This window comes from Podarcis filfolensis (assembly GCF_964270895.1).
Source record: "Podarcis filfolensis genome assembly, chromosome: 12".
Classification (NCBI taxonomy): domain Eukaryota; kingdom Metazoa; phylum Chordata; class Lepidosauria; order Squamata; family Lacertidae; genus Podarcis; species Podarcis filfolensis.
Genome location: NC_139614.1, coordinates 3,830,176 through 3,857,613, shown reverse-complemented (window position 1 = coordinate 3,857,613; position 27,438 = coordinate 3,830,176). Strand labels below are relative to the sequence as shown.

The following is a 27,438-nucleotide window of genomic DNA, read 5'->3' as shown; positions in this document are numbered from 1 at the left end:
AAAGCCCCCTTTAGTTTATTTAGAGCCACTTCTGGTTGTTTGGAGCATGCATAGGGCCAGAACATGAATGTGATTTATGTAGGTAAATAAAACTAAATCAAGCATACTTGATTCAAGTAGAAGAAAAATACAACACTGAACACGTTTCTTGAGAGCTTGCATATTTTCATTCTGCAGTTGCAACTGATGAACTAGGCCAGGCTTCCTCAACCTCGGCCCTCCAGATGTTTTGAGACTACAATTCTGATCATCCCTGACCACTGGTCCTGCTGGCTAGGGATCATGGGAGTTGTAGGCCAAAAACATCTGGAGGGCCGAGGTTGAGGAAGCCTGAACTAGGCCCACAAAGGTATGCCACACTAACTATTATTCTCTAAAGTGCCACCCGACTCCTGTTACTTACGTTGTAAGTAGCACACATGGTATAACTGTCATTTGCTCCACTGCTCTGTGAGCATGCCATGAAAGGAACAGGGGCCACCCGACCATCCACTGGCGCTACCAACACGATGTTCTGCACATCTGTAGGGCTTCAAAACATACAGCTTCCAATATACAGGAATGGAGTTTCAATGTGCACGATGGGTCAGTGCATCTGACTGTTAATCAGAAGGTTGGTGGTTCAAGACCCCCCAGGGACAACTATCGGCAAGATTCCTGCACTGGAAGGGGTTGGACTAAATGACCCTGACCAAGGGTGTGTTTCTATGATCTGTGATCATCACTGCTGGTCCACAGGACTGTCAGGGATCAATACAAAGGGTATGAGTTTCAGGTCCACCTCACTGTTCTAGAGACACGTCTAACCACCAAGATGAGAAGCTGTCTGTCATCTTACCAATTTCACACCGTGTGGCTGCAGTCCTGCCTATCCATTGCATCAGCCACATATTTTTCAAGAAATCTTCCACAAGTTTTATTATTTGCATAAACCTTTCATTCACTTGATACACAATATAAAAGACAGACAGGGATAGTACAAAACAAATAAAAAAACTGGTTCATTATCAGTCTGAAGTAAGCATTACAATATTGCACCATTCAGCAAGTAAGAAGAAGAATACGTATTATTGTGGCATATTACAGGTGAGTGGAGGCACCCAGCTTATCCTGTATGGTTTTAAATGATATTCAGAGATCTGATAGGTACCCTCAAGAAAATCATAGGACACTAGATCAGAGAGTGAGCTGCTACGTTTACTTCTAAAACTACACCTCCGACAGAAGTCATATTCTTTTTTCCTTCCTTTCTTCTTACTATTTTGTGAAGCAAAGGTGGTTCAGTCGCTACAACAGAGGTTTTGAACAATGACCTTAGTCTTTTTCAATTTAATCGGGAAGTGGGGGGGGAAGGGAAAGCTTCGTCAGTGTGCATGTCAAATTACCAAGCGAGCAAAGGCACTCTGGAGGGAACCAAGTAAATTTCTGCAAACTATATATCTACATTTCTTTAAAAGAGCATGTTTTCTTTATAAGTTAACTGTTTCACAGTGAGTGGTTAAAGAAATCCATGAGGAGATTTTGAAGAGAGGATGTTTACAATGAGAGTTGAAAGAAAGAAAGAAAGAAAGAAAGAAAGAAAGAAAGAAAGAAAGAAAGCCGTTAATTTTTGACAAGGTCACTTTTGTCTCTCTTGCACTAACCAATTACAGTGGTACCTCGGGTTAAGCACTTAATTCATTCTGGAGGTCCGTTCTTAACCTGAAACTGTTCTTAACCTGAAGCACCACGTTAGCAAATGGGGCCTCCTGCTGCCGCTGCGCCACCGGAGCGCGATTTCTGTTCTTATCCTGAAGCAACGTTCTTAACTCGAGGTAATATTTCTGGGTTAGCAGAGTCGGTAACCTGAAGCGTATGTAACCCGAGGTACCACTGTATCTAATTAGGGTAAACAATTTCCAACGTAAACCACAAGGCATTTGCATACTTTCCAAGCTAATCACAATTCTTTTCCAAAAAGCCACAACAGGAACTTCCATAATAAATAACATCACTATTTACAGTTCAAATTAGATAATTTGGAGAAAAATACAAGGTTTGGTACCAGAAAAGGGGTCTCTTTCTGTCTCTCTGTCTCTATGTGTGTGTGTGTGTGTATATGCGCGCGCACACGTTCCCATTCCCATCTCCTCTGCCTGCTAGCTCGCTTTAGCCTTATCTCCGAATGAATGCTGAATCCAGGTGCAAAAGCTCAATTCACAAGGAATGCAGCACACATTAAATTACTGCAGGTTTGGCTGCTAGTAAATCCCTGCTGTTACTCACCATTGGATGTTGTGCTGGAGGCAACGGCTTTCTCACTGACATCTGTTCGAGTGGAGCATTTCACTATAGGATTCTCAACTTTTTTCTTCTCACCCGTGGTAGAGCTATGGGACTGGGCTTCCATGATGACTTCTCATTACTTCAGCTCTCTTCACACTAATACCTGAATAAAACAATAAAACAATAAAACCATAAAACTTCAAAACAGGAGCAGAAGGGGGTGAAAAGCCCAAACAAAAACTCAGCCACATTTCTCACCCAGAGGATGCTGTATATCGACACTAGTAAGCTACAGAACATATCACAAAGCTCAACAAATCAACCTTAATTTATCACTTTTGTACCTCCTTCTTCCTCCAAGAAGCTAACAACCTTGGGAGGTAGTTGGGTTGCGAAAGTGTACAACTAGCACAAGATCAATAAGCTATCTTAATTTATTTCACTTAAGTTGCAATCCTAAAACCGTGGAAAGACCATTGGATATGGCGCATGTGCCACTCTGATGGTGGGGAAAGAGGTCTGTTGATAGAACGGCACTTGCACGGCCAGAAGCCCCAGAAGCTCGGGGGGGGAGAGAGAGTCCTACTGGCACTGAAGTCAAAACAGGGGGCTTCAGGGGGCTTCCAGGGGCAGCCAAGAAGACACAGAATTCTAAGTCCCTCGTTCCCCCAACATGCCCCCCAAACAGGTCCTAAATGACACCAGCCCTGGAGCTGGAACAGTTTGTTGCCTCTCACGGATTGTCACAGAAGGGGAAAGCAAGGAACACCCCACCTACCACCTTGCAGTTGCTCCGACACAGAATTTCCCCACCATCACAGACTCCCCACCATTCAGACCCACAACCAAGTTTTTGCCCAAAGATGCACTTGGGGACAAACTTCTTAAATTTCTTTCATATATCTGAATAGTGATAGTGCTGCCGTTGTGACACAGTATTAGGCCCCATCCCACCTGATGAAGACCAGTAGCCAAGAAGAAGACACAAGATGACTGGGTGGAGATTCAAACTCAGGTGCCCCAAAGCCATATCCAACACTAACTCCATTTTCTAAGTCTGCCATCCTCAATGTGCTACACAGAAACAAGTACCGTATTTTTTGTTCTATAAGACTCATTTTTTCCCTCCTAAAAAGTAAGGGGAAATGCGTGTGCATCTTATGGAGTGAATGCAGGCTGCGCAGCTATCCCAGAAGCCAGAAGAGCAAGAGGGATCGCTGTGCAGCGATCCCTCTTGTTGTTCTGGCTTCTGAGATTCAGATTATTATTTTTTCTTGTTTTCATCCTCTAAAAACTAGGTGCGTCTTATGGGTAACTTACATCCATTAGACTTTACTTCCAAGCAGCATGGAAGGAACTCAAGGTTTTACAGGAAGCTTGGGTATGTTCACAGACACACACACACACACACACACACACACACATTGTGCCCAAAAGCAACTGAGATTTCTGGTAGAAAGCCAACACTTCCCTTCCACCGATGTCATCCTAGCCTGGAATTATACAGCAGGAGCTGAACTGATCATCCATGTGACTGTAAATCCAAATATTTAAACTTCAGCATTTACATCAGTCCAGTGAAACTGCAGTGAATTATATCTTCAAGGTTGATCATGTAAACAGTTCGTTTTGTCTGTTTTAGAAATGTAACTCAGAAAAGGGTTATTAGTGCAGCACACCTGTGAAAAACCAGAGGGGGGTGGGGGAGCATGATTGCTAGTAACCACGGAATCCCTTTCTCTTAACAACCCTAAAATGAAAGTCACCAAAGGTAACAAATAATGTTTTCCTCCCTTTCACCATTTAGTTTTGGGGTCATTTGCTGCTGCTCGCCATTCATCCTTTTTAAATCTGCTCCTCCTTCTTTCTGGAGTTCCAGCATCCACACATTATAAATTCAGAGAATTCTCTGTGCAGCTGTGAAATAACAGCAAACTACCACCCATAAGTGGCTTACTGGGTGAGGGTACCAGGCAAGTGGGTCACTGTGGCTTCCCAAGAGGGGAAGGGAGGTTCACGTACTCCTGCTTCTGGAATTGCATCACGCCAACCTGCCCTCCACCACATCCTCTCGGTAAGCAACACACGGCAATCTGTTCAAGTAAGCTTTACAAAACATAATCATGGGCTTGGAACCATTACAATATAGGAAAAACCTGAACATTACACCCTAACCATTCCACGCTGCCACCATGACATGTCGCTTGCTTTTAAAAAAAACGACAGCAAGCAACAAAATTAGCTGCATTTTAAGAGCTCTGTCTAACTCACAAATAGACACAGACACACAAGATGAAGGCTTGAGTTATACCACCCGACCTTCTAGGCCAACGGTGGGGAACATCTAGCCCATGGGCCTAAATAGGCCTGTCAGATCTCCCCATTTGTCCCTCGAGGCTATTTCAACCAAACCAGGCCCACCGGACCTCATACAGACCATAAAGGTGTGGCAGTGCTAAAAGGAAGTCTGCTAACTGGCAGCACCCACAAGTCACTGTGCATCTGGTTCTCAAGCTCCAACTATCAGCTGATGACCAGGGCTTGAGAAGCCTGCTGCATAGTTCTCCGCAAGACCCAATAATCATCTGGCGGTTGGCACTTTGCAGGCTTTGACTTTGCTTGCACAGTTCAATTTCGAACTATACAAGCAAAAATGGGTGGCCCCATCCACATGTCTAAATTGGCCGATGGTGGGAGGGGGAGATAAGGATCCAGCCCACTGCCCCAGTCCAGTTCCCTACCCAATCTAGGACTTGCACTAGTTTCCATCACTTTTCACTTTGAGGGATACAAATGTCTCTAATTATTATATCTTCTTCTGTGCCCTCAGCTCCTTGCAAATGAACTTTCGATGGCAGATTGGAATACGTCCTAGTCGGCTAGAGCCCTTCTGCATCTCCTTGCCAGCTGGTCTACTCAAGAGTTCACACACCAAGCAGCCACAAAACAGCCTGGAGTACTTACTTTCCAATTTGAAGAGGATGGACTCCAACCTGAACGCAATTGCCATTGGCAGCACAACTCCATCTAGGAAATAGTTAATGTCTGCTCAGGTATCGTGCATCATGGGGGAAGTGAAACACTTAGAATCACAGAATCATAGAATTGTAGAGTTGGAAGGGACCTGAGGATCATCTAGTCCAACTTCCTGCAATGCAGAAATCTGCAGCTGTGCCATACAGGGATTGAACCTGCAACCTTGGCTAATCAGTAATTCCCCAGGGACAGTGCCAGGATAAACAGTTGGTGTTGTTTATAATAATTAACATAATAAACTAGTCAGGAAAGCAAGTCACCCCATCTTCTGCCACATAAGGCAAGTGTGGCTACACTGGGATCCTTCCCTGGTTATCGGCTTAGATGATATCTTTGTCTGCTACAGCCGCATCCTTGCTGCTGGCTGATTCACCTCTTCTCTCACACATGCCTCAAGTCACAGCAGAGATACATGCTGGAAAGGGCAAGAAGAATATGCAAACTATTTAATGCAAGAATTAATCAACACAAGTTTTCCCCCCCCCCCACTTTTGAATGCTCCTCCACAGACAAAACTCCACACAAGTTTGTTTAAAAACAAAAACACCCTAGCATAATTGGAAGAGAAGTTTTAGATCAGTCTTTTCCAAAGCCTTACATTGACCTCTAGCTCCCGGCCAACCGGGACACCAGGGTGGATAAAAATCAATGATTTTGTAAAAAAAAATTAAAAATCAATTTTATTTATTTAAATCAGATTGTTTATTTAAATTGGATTTTTTAAAATAACATGCTTTTGGAGAAAAAAAATCTTTCTAAGGATAGTTTTCTATTTATGTTACATTATAGTCCAAAGGCTATTCATCAGGAAATAAGAATTTGTTTTTAATTATGTAGCATGAGGCTTTATATGCAATGTTTAAAATTTTTGGTAAATGAATTCCATTAATCCATTCATAATGTCATGCTCTTCGAGAGGTTTGTGTAAGATTATTTGGGGCAGTTTTTCTAAGAAGAAGATATTATCACAGATGCTTGTTTTTGCAGTTCTCCAAAGTGTGAATTTGTGTCTGCAAAGATAACATGCCTTTTCTTCAAAGGAAAAATGTTACAAAATAAACATACAGAGTTGAGGAAAAACCTTAATCCCATTGTGCCTTTGCAAATTTATATCAACCCCCTTACCTCTTAAATGCTAAGTTCCAAGAGGTTCAATGAACAGATGGTTTGGAGTGGAATAGATCTGCACAAGTAGCTAAGTGTGAAGCAGTGAAAATGAAAGTGCAACCTTGTGAGCAGAATACTCCACAAGTCTTGGGATCTTTGTGTAATAATTGTGCAAGTCAGTTGCATGTCTGTGCAACTCAGACTTGAGGCAAGTGCTGAAGGCTCTTCAGGGCTGGCAAACTCTTCCCAATCCCACTGGGTTCCAACCACTGCACTCACACTTAACTGTACAGAATAGGCACCTGAATGTAGACACAAATCCATTGGGGTGGTGGAGGAAATAGTAAGTGGGATCTGTAAGTCCTTGGCGAGACCTTGAAGTGCTTGCCGGTCAACTAATAAGAGTTCACAGGTTCCAGGCCCTTCTTCCCAATTGTAAATATTAAGATTACACCAGCAAGAATGAGTCTTTCTGTTAAAAAAAATGATTTAAATCAAGTCTTACTGACTAGTGATTTAAATCGTGATTTAAATCATGATTTAAATCGATATGATTTAAATCAAATCTACCCTGCGAGACACACACGTGAGGGCCAGAGAAAACGCATGCTTCCCTTGGTTTTATTTTGCATCTCTCTAGAGAGGCCAGCTGCACACTGAGAACCATTGTACTTACAAGTTCTGCTTAGTCTGATAATTGACACATGGACCACAAACTTTTTTATTAAGAAAAGCAGTGCTTTGCATTCATCTAGCTAGTTCAGTGCTTGAGGCAATTTACATTTATTAACAATAAATTAGGAATCTACCATGCAAATTAAAACTGGACCAGAACATGGAATTTTCACTATGGGAGGGAGTGAAACCTTAAATCCAGCTTTCTCCCAGCCTGTCCAGAGGGCTGAAGCAGTTAGGTCTTGGGGAAACAGTTATAGAAGCAAATTAGGGCTTTGGCTTTAGTGTCAAATATTGGAACAATAAGGCAGGCTTCAAAGAAGAAAAATGCTATTGGTGAGTCGAAGTAGAGAAATGCCTGAGATCTGATGACCTCCAAAACCATTCACGTTTTCTCCCCCCCACCTGCCATCCTTGTCTATGACAGTAAAGAAACACAGTTTAAATGTTGTTATTTTATATGAGATAAAAAGAAATGCAAAGGGAGAACGAATTCTCCATGCACACACAAAGCATCTACATAATGTGAGAATATTGAGGGTTATCTCTGAGGCACCTGAAAGACACAGGTGGCACCACGAGCTTTGCCAAATGGGTTCACAGGATCATATCAACTGTACCGTACGCATCCGCAGTGGTTAAAAACCACTCTAAAACTGATTTAACTTTCACACCTTTCTCCAAAGAACCATGGAAACAGTAGCATTTTGAGGCTTTATTTATTTTATTTTTGTTTTACAATTCTGTTTATTTTATAGAACAATTTCTAGGCTTCTTTGGCTGGGATAATGAACTGCTCTACAAACCGCTGCCACAAAATGTAGACACACCCTCTAATTCCTACCTCACCATTTCCACATTCAAAGATGCCACCAACAGCTATGCTGCAGCACATTCACAACACATATTTTCTGACAATGGCCAGTTATAGACAAAAGTTTGCCATCAAATCACCCAGCTCTTTAACTGGGAATGCTCAGCTGCACGTAGCCTGAGGATCAAGAAATCCAAAAGTTTACTTTATAAAACAGCTCACCTAACTTCCCCTTAAAAGGAAACTTCAATTTTCAAAGTTTGTCCAGTCTAATGTCACCTGTTTGATTGCATGAGACAGTTCAAATGCGTTGTGTACACTGCTGTTAAGCAGTGTGAAGTCTACCGTTGAAAACTCTCACCCACTTTCTTTTATGAGTTCTTTCAACTTGCCTAAGAGAGTAGCCGTCATCAGGCTGGTGCTCACCAGAGGCTTTGGGCTACAACTCCATTTGCTAGGCAATAACTATTTCAGAATATAGGTGAGAGTTTGAACATTTCGAAAAACCACCCATATGAACAGAAGTCTGCACATACAAAGCTTGTCTCCCACTGAGCTGGTTTTATATTTGGGTGTTTGTAATCATAAATCATACAGTCGGAGACTGTACAATCCTGCAAAACATGAATCACATGACTGGTCTCACTACATCTCCCAACTATGAACCACTCATTTATTTTAGTAAGAAAAATTTTCCATAAGGCACCAGATTTTGTCAATTTCAAAAAAATTCCCCAGTTCCACATATACCTTAAATTTTAAGGCAACAACCTTTTAACTAAGTTGCCATTTCAGAGGTTACATATTCTCACGGATGAAATCAGATGACAGTGCCTTGAAATACACGAATCTGCTTCCCTGAATTTTTAGTCTTGATATTTAGACACATGGGATACCATGTATACCGGAGTTTATTCAGTCACTCAACAAAAATAACTCCGTTTCAGGCATCCAGAATCTCTGCCAATGAGCAAAAAAAGGCATTGGTATTATCAATGAACTTTTGGACAGTTTGCTCATTTAAAACCTATTAAATTTTCATTCCATTAAAATTGTTTGGGTAATTAAAACATAGAATCATAGAGTTGGAAGGTGCCCTGAGGCTCATCTAGTCCAACCCCCTGCAACGCGGGAATCTCAAGATGCCGTCACCCATCCAATTTGAAACCATAACAGACCCTGCTTAGCTTTGCACATGTGCTAGCAGTTTTGTTGCTGCACCACCAGTACTTTAAAACACATTAAGACTACTTTTAGCTAGGTTTTAGATTTTAACATCAGTTTATAATATCTCTCACAGTATACTTGGTTTTCACTACCACAATATTACTTACTAGGAGCCAACATGACCCACCTCAGCTTCATAGGAATAGCTGTGGTTTGAACCACACTGCAGACACATAGGCAAAGGATAAGAGCGTTTTGTCCACTGCCTTAGCAATGCTTTAGTGTCATCCCCCCCCCTTTTGCTTTGTTTTAATTGCATTTGTATAGAACCACTCAGTTTCTAACCAGGTTTCTTGGTCCTACTGCATATTTTGTAGCCCCTTAAAATAACTGGAGGCCCAGGCAATGCTTCCTCCAAGCCCCTCTCCTTCATCCAGAGCTTCAGTGCTGCCTTGTTAACCCAGGTAAATGGCGGGGAGGTGTTCTCTGACCACTCCAGAGCTCCATGGGGGGTGGAGGGAGAGGCGGTGAAGCACAGCTTGGGATCCTTGTGCTCAAATCATACTCCCAAAAAGAATTTCAAATTCCATGTTCAATTTCATTGTGAAAAGGTGTGATGAAGCTACTTGATTTGCTAAATACATTCTGATCATCACATCTAGATTTCAAAGAATTCAAAATGTTTAAATGAATGCAAAATTTTAAAGGGGCAAAAAAGATCCATGGGGCAGCAGGATAGGGAGCAATGTAGGGGTGTGTTTTTTTTGTTGTTTTTTAAGCCCTTTAATACACACCCACCCACCGACCAGTCACTGGGAGACCTGTTCAAAGTCCTCTCTTTGATGAGCTCTCAAAGGATATTATTACCTGCCATGGAAGCTGTCGTCTCTCTCCCAAAAAAAAAAAAACCCACAAAAAAAAACAGCTACAGAAAACTCTTGACATTCCCCAGATACAACTGAGTGTGAACACACCTAAGGAGCAACTCATAAAGTATTCTACCCTGGAAGTAAAAAATGTTTATCCTAAAGCAAGAATGTCAGAAACTGCTCAATGAAGGAACACGATAGATCTTACCTTATCCATAGCTACTCTTACCCTGAACCCAAATAAACAGCAAAGGGCACCTATCCTCGCAACACTCCACCGTTGAAAAGAGAGGGACTTTAACATATTTCAGCATCTCTGTTCTCACACCAATGAACAATGCCCTAACCCTGATCCAGATTGCTAGAAGGATCTGAAAAACTTGTATTATTGTCCAGAACCTCATCCTGCACCAATTTAAACGCAAACAGGGAATCTATTCTTTTCAGTAATGGCATACTGGACAACTATTCTATAATGCTGTGTTGTCAAGACCAACTTCTCCAAATCCAGCATGTGAAATGGCAGACTTTCCTCTGCATGGTGTTTTAGTGCTGATTTGCATGTATTTGCATGAAAGTGCAGTTCCAACAAGAAGCATCTACTCTCCCAAAGCTCAGAGTGTTCACTTCCAGAGACCCAAGTCAAGGGGCTGAATGTGAAGAATGGCAAATATTTAGCAACTCACACTAAACAAAAAATGACAAGGCAACCAAAAGCCTTCCTAAAAGACAAAATAGGGTAAAAACAGAGACAATTGCGATACCAGAAAAGCAGGAATGATTGGAACACATACGTATCAGGATAATAGATATCTGAACAATCCTCATCTTAAATCACAGTAGCATTAAGTCTATCTGTTTTTCAAGGCTGTTGAAGTAACGATTATTTACACAACAATTAAGGAACCAAAAGCAAAGGTATTCCCCCCCCCCCATAACACATAATCTATCAGATTTTGCAGAATGATGGTGGGGAGGAAGATGACATTGCTTCTCTTTACATTTGAAATTGCGAATCAGTACCTCCCTGGTACTTCTTTCCTTCTTTCAATGCCACACGTGCATCTTTCAGAGTTAACCTTGCTTTTATTATTTTTTTAGATTTTTAAACAAAATTATCAACACAAGCACATATAAAATACAATAAAAATGACTTGTGTAACAAATGAGAATAAAAGCAGAAAAATAAAACGCAGATACAGAAGGGAAGAAAAAAACAGAAAACAGCTGGGGGGGGGGGAATTCCATATTCAATTGTCGCATATAGTAAGAAAAAGTTGAGTTTATTGAGAACTGAATCCGAACTGTTATTTCAAAGACTGGGGCGCTAGGGTTTTAAGTTAATGTCCCTTGCCTACATATGCATGAGAATGATGGCAGCCAGGAGAAAAACGCACAACCCTGAACTTTCATAGGTAAAACAGAGGGATAAACATTCCTCTGTGAAAGCAAACAGTCATGGTCTTTTCCCATTCATCCATGCCTGATTCTTTTGCGATTTTCCCGCAGGCTTGAGCCCATTCAGCAAATTAATCTGAGCCCCACTTTCAAGCTAATCCCTCTCAGGCCAGCAACCTGCCTGCAGGTGCACCTCTGCTTCTCAAAGCGTCAACATGCAAGCTTGCACCACTTTGTGGTTACTGGAATGATGATACAGATAAATTGTCAGACCACGATCTCTGAAAAAAGGAAAATGGGTGACTCATTTGAATGGATACAAAAATAATAAATAATGCAAAAAATACTACTTGTTACATCTGTGTATACAGCTAAGGCATTTCATTCTGCACGCATCTATAAGTTGTACTTTCAGGGATCCACAAATTTTGGCTTAAGGTGGCCATCGTTGACTCTGACCCTCTCCTATGGAGAATGTGTGTGGTATCACTGAGCTTTAGAGCTTCTCCAAGTGCAGCAATGGGGCAAGCTACTGCCCTCCTCCCTAGCTCCAAGCTACACAAAAGGGGTGGTGTGGCAAGCTACTGAGACCTATACACCCAACGACATCCCCTCTTGATCCCTGTCGCGTGTGGCTTATTGCATCAGGCAGAGGGGATTTCAGTGACTGGGCCCAGAGAAAGTGGAACACTTCCTTGCATGAGGGGGTGGTGAGATCCCTCCTAAAGAAAGCAGTCCTGGACTGCTGGGACAGGAGTAATTACTAACCACTTGCAAATTGGGGGGAAGATGGTAGCCAGATGTGGTGGGGCAGCTGCAAGCATTCTTGGACGACTCCGATTATTTAAATCCATTCCAACTGGGGTTCAGTCCTGCCCATGGAACTGAGTCACCCCGGTTGACCAGATGGGTGCTCTTTACATCGAGAAGGACCATGGCAGTGCGTTCCTGCTCTCTCTATACCTTTCAATACCACTGACCACAGTATCCTCCAGGACAAATGGAATGGGAATTGGCACTCTGCTACAGTGGTTCCGGTCCTCCCTATGAGACCGAGTCCAGAGAGTAACATTGGGAGAGTGCTTTTCAACCCCCTGGCAGTTAGGCTATGCAGTGCTGTGGAGCACTGTTTCATCCCTAATGCTATTTAACATCTATTTGAAGCCATGGGGAGCAGACACTAGAAGTCTGGGGACAAAGTGCCACCAGTACACTGATGACACTCAGCTCTGTTTCTCCATAACATCTAAACCAGGAAAGGCCAAGTGGGGCCTGGACCAGTGTCTGGATGAAGAGTTAGGATAGATGAGGGAAAATAAGCTGAGCTTGAATCCTGTCAAGACAGAGACCCTGTGGATCAGTGGTTCCCATGGCCTTTAAACTGGTCCAATGCCTGCCCTAGACAGCACTGCACTTCCCTTGAAAGAGAAGATGCGATGTCTGGGGTGGTATATAGCTTGGGATGGGTTTACTTGCAGGATCACTTTACCCCATGTGTGCCCACTCAACCACTTCAATCTGCAAAACTGGCACTGTTTGAGGTGCCACATACTACTCAGGCCACAGATGTTAAGAAAATGATCTTAGTGTGGCAACCCCTACACATTGGAACTCCCTACCTGTCGGCTCTTTTTGGCACCCACTGAAAAGGTTTCTGCTTAGGGCAAGCCTATCCAGACACATGGATGCTAATATATTAAAATCTTAGTTACTGTTGATTTTAATGAATGCTGAATGTTTTTAATTGCCATCTGTTTTTAGTTATAATTTTAATATTTTTGTAAACCGCTCAGAGCTTTTACTACTAGCAAGTGGTATATAAATTTTGTTAAATAAAAAAAAAATGCACGTGGGTAAATAAAGCATGAATTTTGTGTGTTCAGAAATGCAGAAGAAAGCTGCCAAGGAGCCATGACTACTCTTCCTCCTTTTGCACTTTTAGAAACAAGTCTTGGCTTTCTGTCTTGGCAAAATGCTGTGACCACACCAGGAATGAGGGATTGCTACCATTGAGAATATGTGCAAGCGTTCCTTTTGTATGCAACCCCAGAAGCACAAAACGTGATTTCATTTACAGAACTTCTTAGTACTGTATACAGAGTCATTTTCAGGCAAAAAGAGAGAGAAAACTCCATGTTATGTAAGTTCAAATGGCTAGCTAATGCACCTGCTATGGTGCACAATCAGGAGGGCAGGTATCTTTTTTCTTATGACACCTCAGCAGTTCTTGTGAGAAATGAGCCATGTGGACTATACATTCTCCATCAGCTGCTTGGACCAGTAAGAACCGTCTTGGCCTGAAGCATTCAGAAGTTGGCAAATTTCAGGAGTGCAGAAAAATGCAAGCCATCTGGCCAACCTCTAAGCTTAGATGAAATCCATCCCCTTTACTGATCTTCACTGACCCTACAAGGTTTCCAAGTAAGAAGGGCATTAAAAAATTCTTTTGAAGCACACTTTTCTGCATCTGTTGGTTTATTGTCTTGGCCCTTTTAACCGATCGCCTTCTTTCAAATTCCGATCTCCGTTTCCATTTGATGCCTTTGGAATTGTATTTCATTCATTAACAAGTGGTTTGCATCCACTGAGAAGAGCTGTCTGAAGCAACAGTGCTGCAGCATCCATCATCATTACATCAGCAGTAGGGAAAGTTTATGCTGATTGCTATCAGCATCTAGAGTGCCCTGATCAGTGTGCAAGCAAAGACAGGATGCTTAATTTTTTCAGAAATGACTCTGGGTATTTGGGGTGTTCATATGCACCACTTTGATCTATGCTAGTGGAGGCAATCTTCAGGGATCTGTCTCAACAGAGCAAAACCATGTAAAAGTGAAAAGACACAAGGGGTAGCATGTAGAACAATCAGAAAATTACAGCTTCTTTCAAGCATAAAGCGTCCTTTATCAGTTGTATCAAAATTTGCTACTCCATTCCTTGGGAATATTTAAGAATAAAGAAAGCTCCGTCGTTATCAGATCCATTCAGAACGCACACAAGACAATTTAAAACAAGTGCTATTTTATTTAGATTCATACAAGCTTGCGCTGGGCATGTTTAAAACCCAAAGCCCTCAAAAACATTTAACAATAATTTGTGCAGATCCACAGTGACATTTTCCTGAGAAGCAGAGGATGGTCCATAAACTATGACACAAGTTTAAAGACATTGAAAGTCCTCTGCTATGTGCCGGTCACAACTTATCACTCCAGGACAAAGCTTCCCATGCCTGCAAATAAAAATGTGCCACAGACACCACAAAGATTTTTAACTCCATTTATTAGGTGAAAGCAGCAAGCTTTATCAACAAATACATTCCACTTAAAGAGAAAAACATTTGTATACTTTCCTTAGCAATTTGGGTATTTTCAAAATGTCGCACTATCCCCATGAGGCCAGTATGTGTGTGCTGCAATGCATACAACTAAAGTAGGGTGCTGAATGGAGGAGGGAAAAGCAGATCAAGCACAGAAGGAAGCAGGGCACAAAGAGAACAGAGATGGAAGATTGTCTATTTTATCCCAAGAGAAAGCTAAACTGGATATGAAAAGGAAAAAGTGACTGGCACAATGGCCTGGCCTGCATGACATGCTACATCAAAGCATGGCTTGTGGTGCAAAGATGCATGCTTCAGGAGAGATTGCAGCTGCTTTGCTGCTCCCAGTCATTCTGCTGAGCCCAAGCTACGGCTTGACTTATCAAGACTTCTAAACCTGAGCTCATGGTTTGACGCTCTCGAGAATAACCACGAGCTGCAACCAAAGTATGCCCTAAGGTTTGCAGCTCATGGTTTTTCTGGGAGAGCTAAACCATGAGCCTAAGTTCAGGCAACTTGCCAAGCCAAACTATGGCTTAGCTCAGCACAGCAGTGCAACAAACGGAAAGGAACAAAACAGCCATGTGCTCACAAATTTGCACGAAGACATTGTTGGGATTAGCATGATGTGCAAACCAAACCAATGAACAGCTTGACTTGGCATACAGCATACCCTGAAGAAAGCAGCAGGTGAAGCTGCTGTATGCCAAGTCAAGCTAGTGCTCCACCTAGTCCTATATGCAGTGCCGCGCCAAGGTTTCATGCAGATTCCAGTCTTGCAACCTGAGATCCTTTAACTGGAGATGCTATGGATTGAACCTAGAAGCTTCTAAAGAGAGCCAGGCTTGAGGAAGATCAAGGAGACCAGGGTTCAAATCACAGCCTACTAATTATTCTCATTGGGTGACCCTGGGCCAGTCACTACTTCTCAGCCAAATCTACTAGAACGAGTTCTTGTGAAGATAAAAGGGGGCAAGAAACTGCATATGCCACCCTGAGCTCATCAGGGTAAGAAAGGGCTGCAGATGCAGCGAATGAATGAACACAGCATGTTCTACCACTGAACTTTAAGTCCCGTCCCCCCAGGCACACTGGAGAGGAACATTGCATTTCAGCTAAAAACTCCCATCCTTCATAATACAGGGACCCCCACTCTGTTGCACAATAATTTTTTTGAGTGAAAACTAGGGATAATGCATTTTTCCTCACAAGAATAACAACTCTATTATTGACTTCAGACAAGAAATATTTTCCACAAACATCCATTTCCAATACAGCATTCTTCAAATACATTTCTGCATAGGAAGCACCTCAAAGCACTCCCCGCAGAAGAATCAGGGCCAACGTGCTGACTTCTTAATGCACACTGTATTCTAAAGCACAGGGAGGCAGAAGATAGAGCTGCATCTACTGCTAGATCTCTGGGTGATTTGCAAGTATTTTTTTACTTCAAATTGTTTAACAATAGCAACAACAAAATGACTCCCCTCCTGCTGAAATAGGCTGCAGAAATGAAGAAAGTGAAGGGTAACCAGGAATGGATTTATGAGTGGAAGAATTGTGAGTTCTGTTCAGTTCTGCAACTCAGAATAAATTTGGGTCTCATAATTCCTTATTTTGATGTGTAAGTCCTTTGTACCAGGCTCTAACTGATGGACCTCAGATTCTCGTAAAAGACAGATTAGATGTGCAAGCTGGTAGACTGCCCACTGTTGATTTAAGGCATGAAAATGCAAAGGCACTGTGCTCAGCTGCAACAAGCTGTAGGTCCCGGTTGACCTGACCTCATCTCCATGTAATGTGTGAAGTGGCCCTCAAAGCCTTTTGAAAAGAAAAAAGGTTCAAATCCCTGTTCAGACATGAATTAACCGGGTACCCCTGTTAAATCATCACCTTCCAGGTTCTATCAGCGTTATGGGAATAACAGTGACTTACCTCACAGGGTAACTGGGAGTGATATTAGGATTACAGAGTGCTATGCGCTACTCCTTTCAGCTGCAATTAATTGCTAGATGAAAGCATTTTAGAGTCCTGTATATCTCTCTGAACCAGACAACAAACAGATGAAGATTCACACAAACACACAGAAATTCTCCCTAATTTGTATCCTATCCCATAAATCTGAGCTACCACAGATGGGATTGCCCCTGATATTAATAATCTAGATTTTCTTACAATTAATGTACATACCCAGTGCTTCTCATTCTATTTTGAAATAGAATGATTTGAAATCATTCTATTTCAAATCAGACTTGAAAGCTTTCTATTGCAGCTTAACTTAATGTGCCTTACAGGTAAAATAAGAACAGCTAAAAGCACAGAGGAGGAAACAATCAATAAAAAACAATTAAACATTAACAGAATTAAAGCTATACAAGCGTTCCCCACACACACACTTAAGTGTGATTGACTTGCACGCAACTGCATATATGTGTGGCACCAGGAAATAAATAAAGAGCTGGAAAGTCCTTGTGACTCGCGAGGAGACATACACACACCCCAGAGTTTTAATTCTAGTTATGGATATGTTCGGATAAGGTATTTTTGGTCTGGAGAGAGGGCGGCAGAGAGGATGTTTAAAGGCACTTCCCGTTTACGTGATTTCACTTACACGCATGAGGGCCAGGAACATAACCCTCACATAAGTGGGGGGGGTGCCTGTATATAAATGTAAAAGCTCTATTAAAAGCATACTCACAGTAAAACAGCACAGCACCTGCTCTCTCATTAAAGCAGTCAGGTGCCAAAGCCAGTTGGAACAAGAAAGTCTTCCGTGGAAAGACAAGGAGGAGGGAGCCAGTCGGGCTTCTCCAGGGAGGGAGTTCCAGAGTCTGGGAGCAGCCAGCAAAAAGGCTTGGGTGTAGTGAGTGTGAGTGTGAGTGTAAGTGTGTGGGTGTGAGGTGTCCACAACAGCTTATCCCATTTGCAAATGTGCCCAAAGGCCGCAAAAAGATTGACCACCCCAGTATAAAAGTACAGTGGTACCTCAGGTTACAAACACCTCGGCTTACAAACTCCGCTAACGAGTAGTACCTCAGGTTAAGAACTTTACCTCAGGATGAGAACATAAACCATGCGCCGGAGGCACAGCAACAGCGGGAGGCCCCATTAGCTAAAGTGGTACCTCAGGTTAAGAACAGTTTCAGGTTAAGTACGGACCTCTGGAACGAATTAAGTATGTAACCAGAGGCACCACTGTATAAATAATAAACAAACTGGCCAAGCTGACCGAATTAAAATGAGCTAATGCTCCAATTCCATTTTGCAAATAAGCCCCTAAAAGTTTGTCATACATTTTTTTACTAGCCTGCCTACTCATACATAGCTATGTAAGTTTAAGATAGTGAGTGACCTTCCCTGCTTAGTTGTCTGGTGGCAGATAGTACCGTAGGCAAGCTTTCAAGTGGCTGTTTATGAGCCTAGTATAGCTCCTAACAGATGAAACTCAGCTCAGAGCAGCATCTGCTTCTAGGAAAGTCTCTTCATCTGGTTTTATAGTCTACTCGGTGCTTCTGCATTTGCTCATAGCTCACATACACTCTACTTCCACAGCACCAGAATAAAAAGAGACAGAGCCAAATACTTAATAGGAACTTTAATTTATTATTTCAAGAGCTGAAACTCAGCACTAAAATAAAAAAGAGAATCTCTATTGCAGATTCTCATTTGAGACTCAGTTCCGTAATTCCTGCTGCAAGTAGAAATTCAACAACTGTTTGAGAACTCAGCATCCTGATTTATTGTGTACATGCCACTGAAATCACTAGCAACTTGCCAACATGCAAAATGCAAGCTTGTAAGGTTGTGTGATCTGCATTCTCCTGCAAGTACAGCTGATCAGGGGAAGGCAATGAGAATCTCACAGAATTACACAGAACTGCAAAACAAAACCAGCCTAGTGGTAGTGGACTCTCCTTCACTGGAGGTTTTTAAGCAGAGGTTGGATGGGGATTCCTACACTGTGATGGACTATGTAGGACCACTGGAACCCCTTCCAAGTCTACAATTCTTGAATTAGATAGCCTTTAGATTCCTTTTGAATTACTTCTTCCAATTGTGTATCTCCTTCCAGTAAAAGAGAGCAACAAACAATGTCCCATAAATTCATAAATCTTGTATCTAATCAAAGTTGGGGGGAGAAGGCAGACTGGGGAGGGAAGACACTCACTTGTCTGATCTCATAAATTGTATTTGGCACTGATAGCACAGTGTACCTGACAACTACAGAAAACTGTTTTTGCACCTTCTAAATCATTGCAAGTTTACAGAAGAATCCAGAGAAACTAGTCCAAAGCTCTGCTGTTTTGCTATACTGTAGTATATTCATGAATTCCATTAGGAGAGAGGAAGGGGAAAGAAGAGAGAATTTGCCATAAGCATTTATGTAGGGAGGAAAAGATGCACCCTATATTTCGGTAGGAAAAAGCATGGATGAAGTACATTTTTTATTCCAGGTCACCGTTCACATTCCCCTGCGTAACATAAGCCCATGCAGAAACCCTTTGAAGATGCATGCCTTTTATTCTATGGGTCACTCAGAAGCATGAGAATATGCCCCAGAAGAGGACAAGCATATCTTGCTGTGCTCATAGCAAGTCTGAAGACTTCTTCAACTGATATTGTTATAAGCAATGGGAATGCTTGCGGTGAGGTTTTTTTGGTGAAAAGAGGTGACAGTGATAGAGGCCCTTTGGGGCTCTCCCCCGCCCCACAACAATAAAGAAAACACAGTACCAGCAGTGTTGGGGGGTTTTATCCCTTTTTTGCTTTGTGTCCTGCTTTCACCTGTTCAAACAACAACAACACTACAGCTGTAGGTTGGCACAGATACTCCCTTTTCCTATGCTGCTAACTGCTGAATCCCAGTGGCACAAGGACTTTATCATGGCTTGTTTTCCATTCCCAATGATGTATTGTTTTATGGCATCAATCCCAACTGCAATGAAATTTAAATCTATCAGCGTCGTGCAATGGAGCTGAATGAAGAATATAGCCACAAAAAGCAGTCTCTGGCATTCAGCGGCAATTTTAATACTATATGCTTGAGCACTTATCGTTTCAATTTGGGTCATTTAAATAACAGGCCCCAGCACCCCACCTTTTACCAATCAAGATGTTAAGCAAAGGCTTCTCGGAAGATCTTGTTAAGAGTCGTGGGGTTCAACTCCAGGAATTCTGTCTTTCACATTCTAAGCAAAGCCAGATGTTTCACCTTTCCAGTAAAAAGAATGACAAGCTTCATGCCCCAAGAAGAACTCCAATTGTAAATATGCACACTTTATAAAGCCCTTCCTTCCAACTTTTAAACTTCATTTCAGGCTTTGCACTTGTGTCTTGTTGTAAAACAGGTATCAGAACATTTTACCTTTCCCCCCCTCTTCCTGCAGTGCCAGGGGAGAAGGGACTAGAAAGCAGCTCTGTTTTGCTGCAACAGAAGGTACTTTTGAATCCACTCCCCAAAAATCACAAAATTCCATCTTCTCCTTCCAAGAATGCACATTTGTGAAAAACCTTACACATTTGAAAAGGTCAAGCCACACCATCCTACATGGCCAAGTTCATTACTGATTAAGTTAGGAAGGGTGCATAGGAGTGCAGAATAAACCCAAGCGATTTACATCACAGAAATGGCACTCACTTCCAAGCAAGGGCATAGAAGGGCTGTGGTCTTAAGAAGACTCATTACTGCACCAAGTTCAACTTACTTTTGAGTAAGCATGTAGGCTAAAAACAATTACTGCTATTTTAATACTGAGACTAATTCTTAAAACAATGCTCACAATGGAATACAGTATTGAGCAATTATGAAACTCTTGAAAGAACACAGAAAGCCTCCGTTTAGCAATCTACTTGCAGTCTGAAAAATAGTGTAATGATTACGTATTGTTCATACCATAACAACGACGTCCTTAAGAAAAATCCTAACCCTTCCCACATCCACACACACCTCCAAGTCTCTGCAGAAAGCGAGACTCTGAAAGAAAGCAGGGGCTTAGAGAGCGAGCTGAGCGAGGAGGAGGCAGGGAGGGGACTTACCTCAAAACCCAGCCAAGTGGAAATCAGTGCAGTAATTCTGCAAGTCGGCAGAGTGCACTTTGAGAGCTAGAGTAGTGTGAAGAAGTACTGCTGGGCAGCATTGCCTGAAGGCATTGCTAATACACTGATGACTAATGACTGGGCCAGGAAGACAATGAATTTGGGGGTTGAAAACTAAGAGAAACCACGCAGTACCTTGACAAATGGGCTTTCACAATTTCATTCACTGAATAACCTTTAAGCACAAAATTGGCTCAACTTCCCTTGGGAATAACTTGACACATGTTGTTGAACAATGATATAGGTATTTTCCTTCTTTTAACAAGCCACTCTTACGCTAAATACATAAACATGATTACAACAGGGAATGAAACTTGGGAGTTAACTGTTCATCAGCTATGGGGAAACAAAAGATTTAGGATGAAAGGAACAGACAAAATTGTTCTTTCCCGATGTAGGAATAGGAAAAATATCCTTGGTTTCAAACTATGTGAATTATTACAATTTGGGGGGGGGGGCCTTGCCTGCAATGGTAGAGCAGTCTGTTTGGCAAGGGGGAGAAGATGTACAAATTTCTCAGGACCCATCAAACAACCAGTAAGGAACAAAGATACTGAGATTTTGCCTAACCGCTGAAATTCCAACAGAAGTCTAATTTTTCGACAGACCAATCACCATTAACAAATAAATCAAGTTCCATGTAAAACTTTACAACGTTGTGCCCTCCCCCGACACGCCGGAGGACAGCAGCATCTCCCTTTAGAAAGAATGCTTTTTTGTTGCTGCTCCTTCAATGTAAATAGCCTTCCAATTTAAAAATAACAATTTGGGCTATTTTTACAGACAGAATAAAATATCTGAAGTGTCTCTAAATTAACAAGAGCCACTTACTTAGCCCAGACAGCATTGCCTTTAGCAGCTCCTAAAAACTTCAGAAAAATGAGATCTTAAAACAGGAAGCTAAGTAAGCTCATAAAACTGTTGTTGGAGCCAGGAACACATAGCATATTTAATCTGCAAACTGTGAGAGAGTCTACAATGATTTCAGCAAGATCTGAGGCATGCCCTCAAGGTTTGCTGGGATCTGGGATTAGGGAGTTGATAAGAACCTCAACTGCCCATGGACATGTTTTTCTTCTGCAGTTAAACACAAATGCAGAGAGACGTTTGACTGCTGCTTGGCGTTACTGCTCAAGTTATATAAAAGCTTTGCAGCTCCTTTTGCTGTCAATATATCAAAGTTGAAAAAAAAAATCATCAAAGTGTGAAATTTCATTTAAAGTCTTTGCCAGTCTACAGCTCTATTTCACAGACCTATCAAATAAAAGTAAAGATAGGAAAATACACAGAGAAAACTTGAAAAAAAGTTTTACAGCATGCCCCCAATTTTTTTTGTTGTTTATTCTATCTCCCTTTATTTTATTTTTTTAAGCTGGAACAAATCAATTCCAATGTAGACAAGCAACAGAACAGGGAGAGCAAAGGAAGGTTGAAGGTGTATGTTTTGGAAATACTGATTAAAAGGCTCTTTGAAATAATTATTAGAGCTGAGCCTTTTGTAAAACAAGAACAAAAGGTTTATTGAGTAAATTTAGCATCTCACTTCCTTACTGCAAACTGATCAAATGAAATATGTCTTGACTTCTTAAAAAAAAATATCAAATAAACTGAAGAATATGAGGACCAGTCTTAGGAATGCCTTCTTCAAAGTATTTCTTTAGTTTAGGGGATTTACCACAATTGCATATATAGTAGAAAACTCTGACTTTTGAGATAATCTGCTATAGTCTAAAAGCATTAACATTCCATTACTAAGGTCTTCCTGAGGATTTCATGACTCATTGATTCACTCTTGCTCCGAGTCTGCTTCTTCGTAGTACATTACTGTCTCCTCACGCTGGAGTGCAGGCAACAATGGCCATTAAACCGTTTCCTTTCATAACTCTCTGGCCTCCCCCTTCCCAGTTTAATAAGCATCAGATGCTTTACTCTGAAGGGAAATTGTAGAAAAGTTTTCTAAAATGCCTTTAAACATCAAATAAACACCTTTGCAAAGCGTAAAACAAGAGAGTGATGCATGCTAGTAATTACAAATGATTGCAAGTAAGAAAGAGATGACTTTAGTACTCTTAAAAGTCCTATAAAAGGTAATTAATAATTACAGCAAAGAAAGTCACCCTTACTCCATTGAAATCAATGAAAACTAGTCCCTGCCTTCTATAGTACAAAGCTGGACCTCTCCCCACATGAATTTTAAACTTTTAAACTTTCAAAGCAAGTGCTCTGATTGTTGTGTTTGCAGCAGAACCAGAGTTCAACATTTTGCATATAGAAAATGTTGTCTCTGTCCAAATACATCTCACCCAAATGAAAAATACCATATGAAAATAATGCAAGGTGCCTGGAACGTAACTACAAACCATTTATATTTCAAAAGACTTTGCCTTTTCTACAAACTTCTGTTTGGTACAAGTTTTGCATTTTTAGTCAAGACAATATATGCAATGTCTTTTTTGGTTCAGTATTTCTTATGCAGATAAAAGCTTTAGCAAACAAAGTTTCACTGACGAACATGAGCAGTGATGCGACGTAAAATTATGAACACATGCACACATACACCCCTGCAATACAGCTACTGTACTGACTCTCTAGCTTTGATTTTTTTCCTTTGAAGAATTACATTACATCATCCTTCCATCTTTCCTGATTTCCAGCACCCTGATCCTAAACATAATTGCTTCAAAGTATATTCTATCTAACTGATTTCATTGGAATTTATTTCCTAGTAAGGGTGTCTTACAAACACAGTGTAAGAAATCAAGTAAACTGCATTCTTCCACACAGACTTGCTTCATCTATAGTCCTATTGATCTCAGTAGGACCTGCTTCTGAGCAAACATGCAGAGAATTGAAGCTGTTTTGTTCTAGCAAAAGCTAACCAACTGCCTCTTACAGCCAATTTGATATAATTTAATGTTTGTTTTAATAAGGCTGAAAAATAACCATCTACAAGTCATCTACCAGTATGTTGCAAGCAATATCTCGTAAATAAATTCTTGAAATACTTTATACAGTTTACACTGTTGAAGTCATTCAACTAACTTAGTTGGTCTTTAAGGTGCTACTGGAAGGGGAAAAAAATTGTTTTGAAGTCATTCATGGTTAGGTTTTTTTTAACAGATAACCTCAACTCAGCTACAATAAGGTGCTCAGAAGTATTTCAAATGTTCATAATTCTTTACATTTTAAACACTGCATCCTTCTTTCAAAATAATCTTTGAGATATGCAATTAATAAACTGTCAGATCCCAATTAATTTTTAATAAAGAGCCTAAAGGAAACAATTATAGGCATCGATCACTAACACACCATTCCAAATTGAGAATGCAACTGCATAAATGCACTGAACAGTTAAAGGCTACTTATGAGTAATTTTAGGGTATAATCTAGACAGAGAAGACAACCCCTTCTTTCCTTCCTCATCTACTCCTCTCAAACACAAGCTTGGTTTCTCAGTGTTCATTTGCACCCAAGTATTTGTGTTGCCGTTTTGGAATCATATGGACACAGAGAAAGGCACAGAATGCCCTGATATAATTAAAAGAACCACATATTCAAAAGAGCTGGGAACAGATGAGTTTGTTGTTGTTTTTTGTGACCCATACAAATAAAACCAAAATTGCAGGTTCAAACATCAAAATACAAAAGGCCTGATTTATTTTTTTAAAAAAAGTTTAATGCCTTCCAAAAAGAAGCAAGTTAACAACGTCTGCTGCCCAGCTAGCTAATGCTGACTTCTCTTAGTCCCCTGCATGCTAACTTGCCACCTATAACTTGGCCTTAAAAAGGCTCTGCTAGGCTGGGATGGAAATGGCCCATCATTTCAAACTGAACTGGCAGCTGGAAAATGTGGAACAGCTGGCAGAGAACAGCAAGAAAATGTTTTACATAAATATCTCTACATATAAACTGGCAAAAGGCCACAAACACCAGACCCCAAGGATGGAATCAACATGATACACCAGAGGATTGAAATAATTTGGGGTAGGGGGTTAGCTTTGTAAACCCTTTTCCCCACATGGTGCTTGCAGCCGCAAACCCCAAGTGGCAGCCCCCTCCCAATCACAAAAGCTGCAACTGTGAACAACCCGAAAGAAGAAGGGTTGCGCTGACATAACAACACAGATACTTTCCAGGAGCCTTTTAGGGTCCCTTTGATGTGTTTACTTGCCCAAGAGTCTAATCCAAATTGCTTTGCCTGCCACTATTTACTATGCCTCTTTTCCCAAGCTCCCTCTAGCCCTTTTCCAAGTTTGAGAAAGTTAACTGCTGGGTGTGATTCATATAGCTGTCCGGTCCTCGCCATCCAGAGAATGAAGTTTGGCAGAAGCAGCCAAAATGTAAGGAAAGGAGAAATCTGCACAACAGAAAAATACTCAGATCCAGGGAGCATTTGGGTTGCACCTTGCCAGATTATTACAAGTGTGTCAGCTAACAATGGAAATTCAAGCATCTGTGCCAAAACCAGCTAACCAACCTTCAAGTTGCCACGGGACCCTTCTCTCATTCTGCAACAGTAAACTCTGAAAGTTTCGCTTTTAACTCTCAGCTTTTTTAAAACTGGAAGCTTTGCTCCCGTCTTCCTTCAACACCCCCTCCCTTTTTCCCAGGACCTTCCAAGCAAATGAATCACTCCAAAAAGAGAGAGAGAGAAGAGATTAAAAAGGCACCCTTCCTAACACTACAAATAACAGCAGAAGGTTGTGTACAGTACCACATCCGATCACTTGCTTCCACCCTTCCAGATGTGGCAAACTTCCAGCCACCACAGAAACTGCTGGCAAGAAAGTCCACGCTATTTCCACCCCGCTCTCTCTCTCTCTCCCTCCCGCCCCTTGGAAGAGGCCAAGCAGCTGCTGGGAGCCTGCAAAATGTGCAGCAGTGCAACGGAGCTGCGGGACCTTAAGCCTCCCAATGCTCTCCGAGCGCAGAGAGCGCGAAGGGGGCGAGGAGAGGCCCACGCGCCGCGCGCTTTTGGCGCCTCCGCCAGCTCGAGCCGAGCCGGGCTTGCTCCGGGACAAGCCCCTGCAGGAGCGCCAGCCGAGCCACTCGCCAGCAAGCGCGCCCTGCCTCGGCAGCCTGGCCAGCTCCACTTCCCCCCCAACTCTCCATCCCGCCGGACTCGGAGGAGGGATCGAGGGCAGAAAAGGGAAGCTCTTCTCCCTCCCTCCCTGCCCCACTCCAACTTTCTTTTCCGCGCGGCCAGCGCACTGCAAGTTAAACAAAGAACTTTCCCCTCCTCTCTCTCTTTTTACGCGCGCGCGCGCACCTCCAGCCACCCGCCCGAAAAGCACGGGCACGGCTTACCTGCCGCCGCCGCTTCGGCTGGGGTGGGGAGCAGCCCGCGAGCTCCCCATAGGCGAAGATCGGGGCCTCGCCGGCTCCTCCGCGGCCAACTTAGCAGCGCCGCTCCCCGAGGATGAATGAGGGCATTTGGCTTCTGTTTTGGAGGGGGAGGAGCGGGAGGGCGCGGGGCTGTTCGGGGCTCTTGGGAGAGGTCTGCCTTCTCTTTTACGCGCCCGGCGCTCGCCCTCCCGTTTGGGGGCTGCCTTCAGGCGCGCGCGCGCTTATTTCTCTTTCTCCGCCGAGACCTTCCAGCGGTTCCTCGCCCCCCCCCCCGCTGTAATCCGATCCCTTCTGACTCACGGAGGATCCCGGAGTGACATTTCTCCCGGTTCGACAACAACAACCGAAACAAGCCCGAAAAAAGGAGGACAGTCCGCCGCCAATGCGCAAATCACAAACTTGCACGCAAAGGGAGGAAAAGGCGCTTCGGCCGCTGCCCCTTCCTCCTCCCCCTGCTCCCTTCCCTGGGCTGCGCTTTTCTCTTCTTTCTCTCCCCCTTCTCCGATTTCGTTCCTTTCTCTGCCTCTCGGTCCAGGGAAGAAGAAGGGGAAAGGAAAACATGCAACTCTCATAACTCACGTGTTCCGAAAAGTTGCCCCGAGTCTGCCGCTTCCTCTGCCTCCTCCCTCCTCGCCTCCAAGTTTTGCAGATGTTGCCGGGCTGTCCGGCTCAGCCCTCCGCCGCTCGCCCGCCCGCCCGCCTCCCTCCTCCTCTCCTCCCTCTCTCCTTCTCCTCCCCCTCTGGGTGTTTGGGGGAGGCGATCTGCCGGGAGAAAGACAGACAGACAGACACACGCCCCGCGATCCTGCTGGAGCGCCAGCTCGCGCAACTTTCCTCTCTTTGCGCGCGCCTCTCCACGTGGAGCGGGGCTGGCACCAAAAGGGGAGCCCTGCCTTCCCCGGGGATTCTGGAGCGCCTCAGCCCGCTCCGCCAGCCTCGGGGACGGGAGGGCCTCTCGGCCTGAAAGGCGACCAGAGCGAAGCAGCCTGGCCGAGGATGCAAAAGCCTGAACGAGACCAGAAGGGCGCGAGGGGCGGAGGGCGGGAACCCGAGAGGCGCGCGCGGCGCTTAGGCCCCAGGCGAGCTGCCCGCCCGCGAGAGGAGGTTCCGGGGGCCGGCAGGCTGCGGCACTTGGCCCCCGCTCGCCCCTTCCTTTCCCCCTCAGAGGCCGCTCCCACGGCTGGGAGGACGCGCCAGAGAAGCGGGTGCCCTCGGGGAGGACCTTTCCCCTCAGGCCGCGGGGTGCCGCCTTCCCTTTCCCAGCCCAGAGGTGCCTCTCGCAGACAAACCCTCCAGCCCTTCAACGTTAGGAGGCTCCCACGTTTATGCTAAAAGAAGGTCCATCGTAGGTG

At 43.1% G+C, this 27,438-nt stretch overlaps 1 protein-coding gene across 2 annotated transcripts in view; it reads right to left on the bottom strand.

Moving 5' to 3' along the window:
- GLI3 (GLI family zinc finger 3) overlaps nucleotides 1-27,039 on the bottom strand; it is a 245,694-nt gene extending 218,655 nt beyond the window's left edge. The window contains exons 1-2 of one of the 2 annotated variants that reach the window (XM_083577565.1): nucleotides 26,666-27,039; nucleotides 2,266-2,428 (exon numbers count right to left, since the gene is read on the bottom strand). In XM_083577565.1, the coding sequence (XP_083433691.1) occupies nucleotides 2,266-2,389 (124 nt within the window). In that variant the 5' untranslated portion in view covers nucleotides 2,390-2,428; nucleotides 26,666-27,039. Of the gene's footprint in view, nucleotides 1-2,265; nucleotides 2,429-26,047; nucleotides 26,358-26,665 lie in introns of those variants that run through there. The other variant, XM_083577564.1, reaches the window with a different exon arrangement.
- Nucleotides 27,040-27,438: the final 399 nt, after the last annotated feature.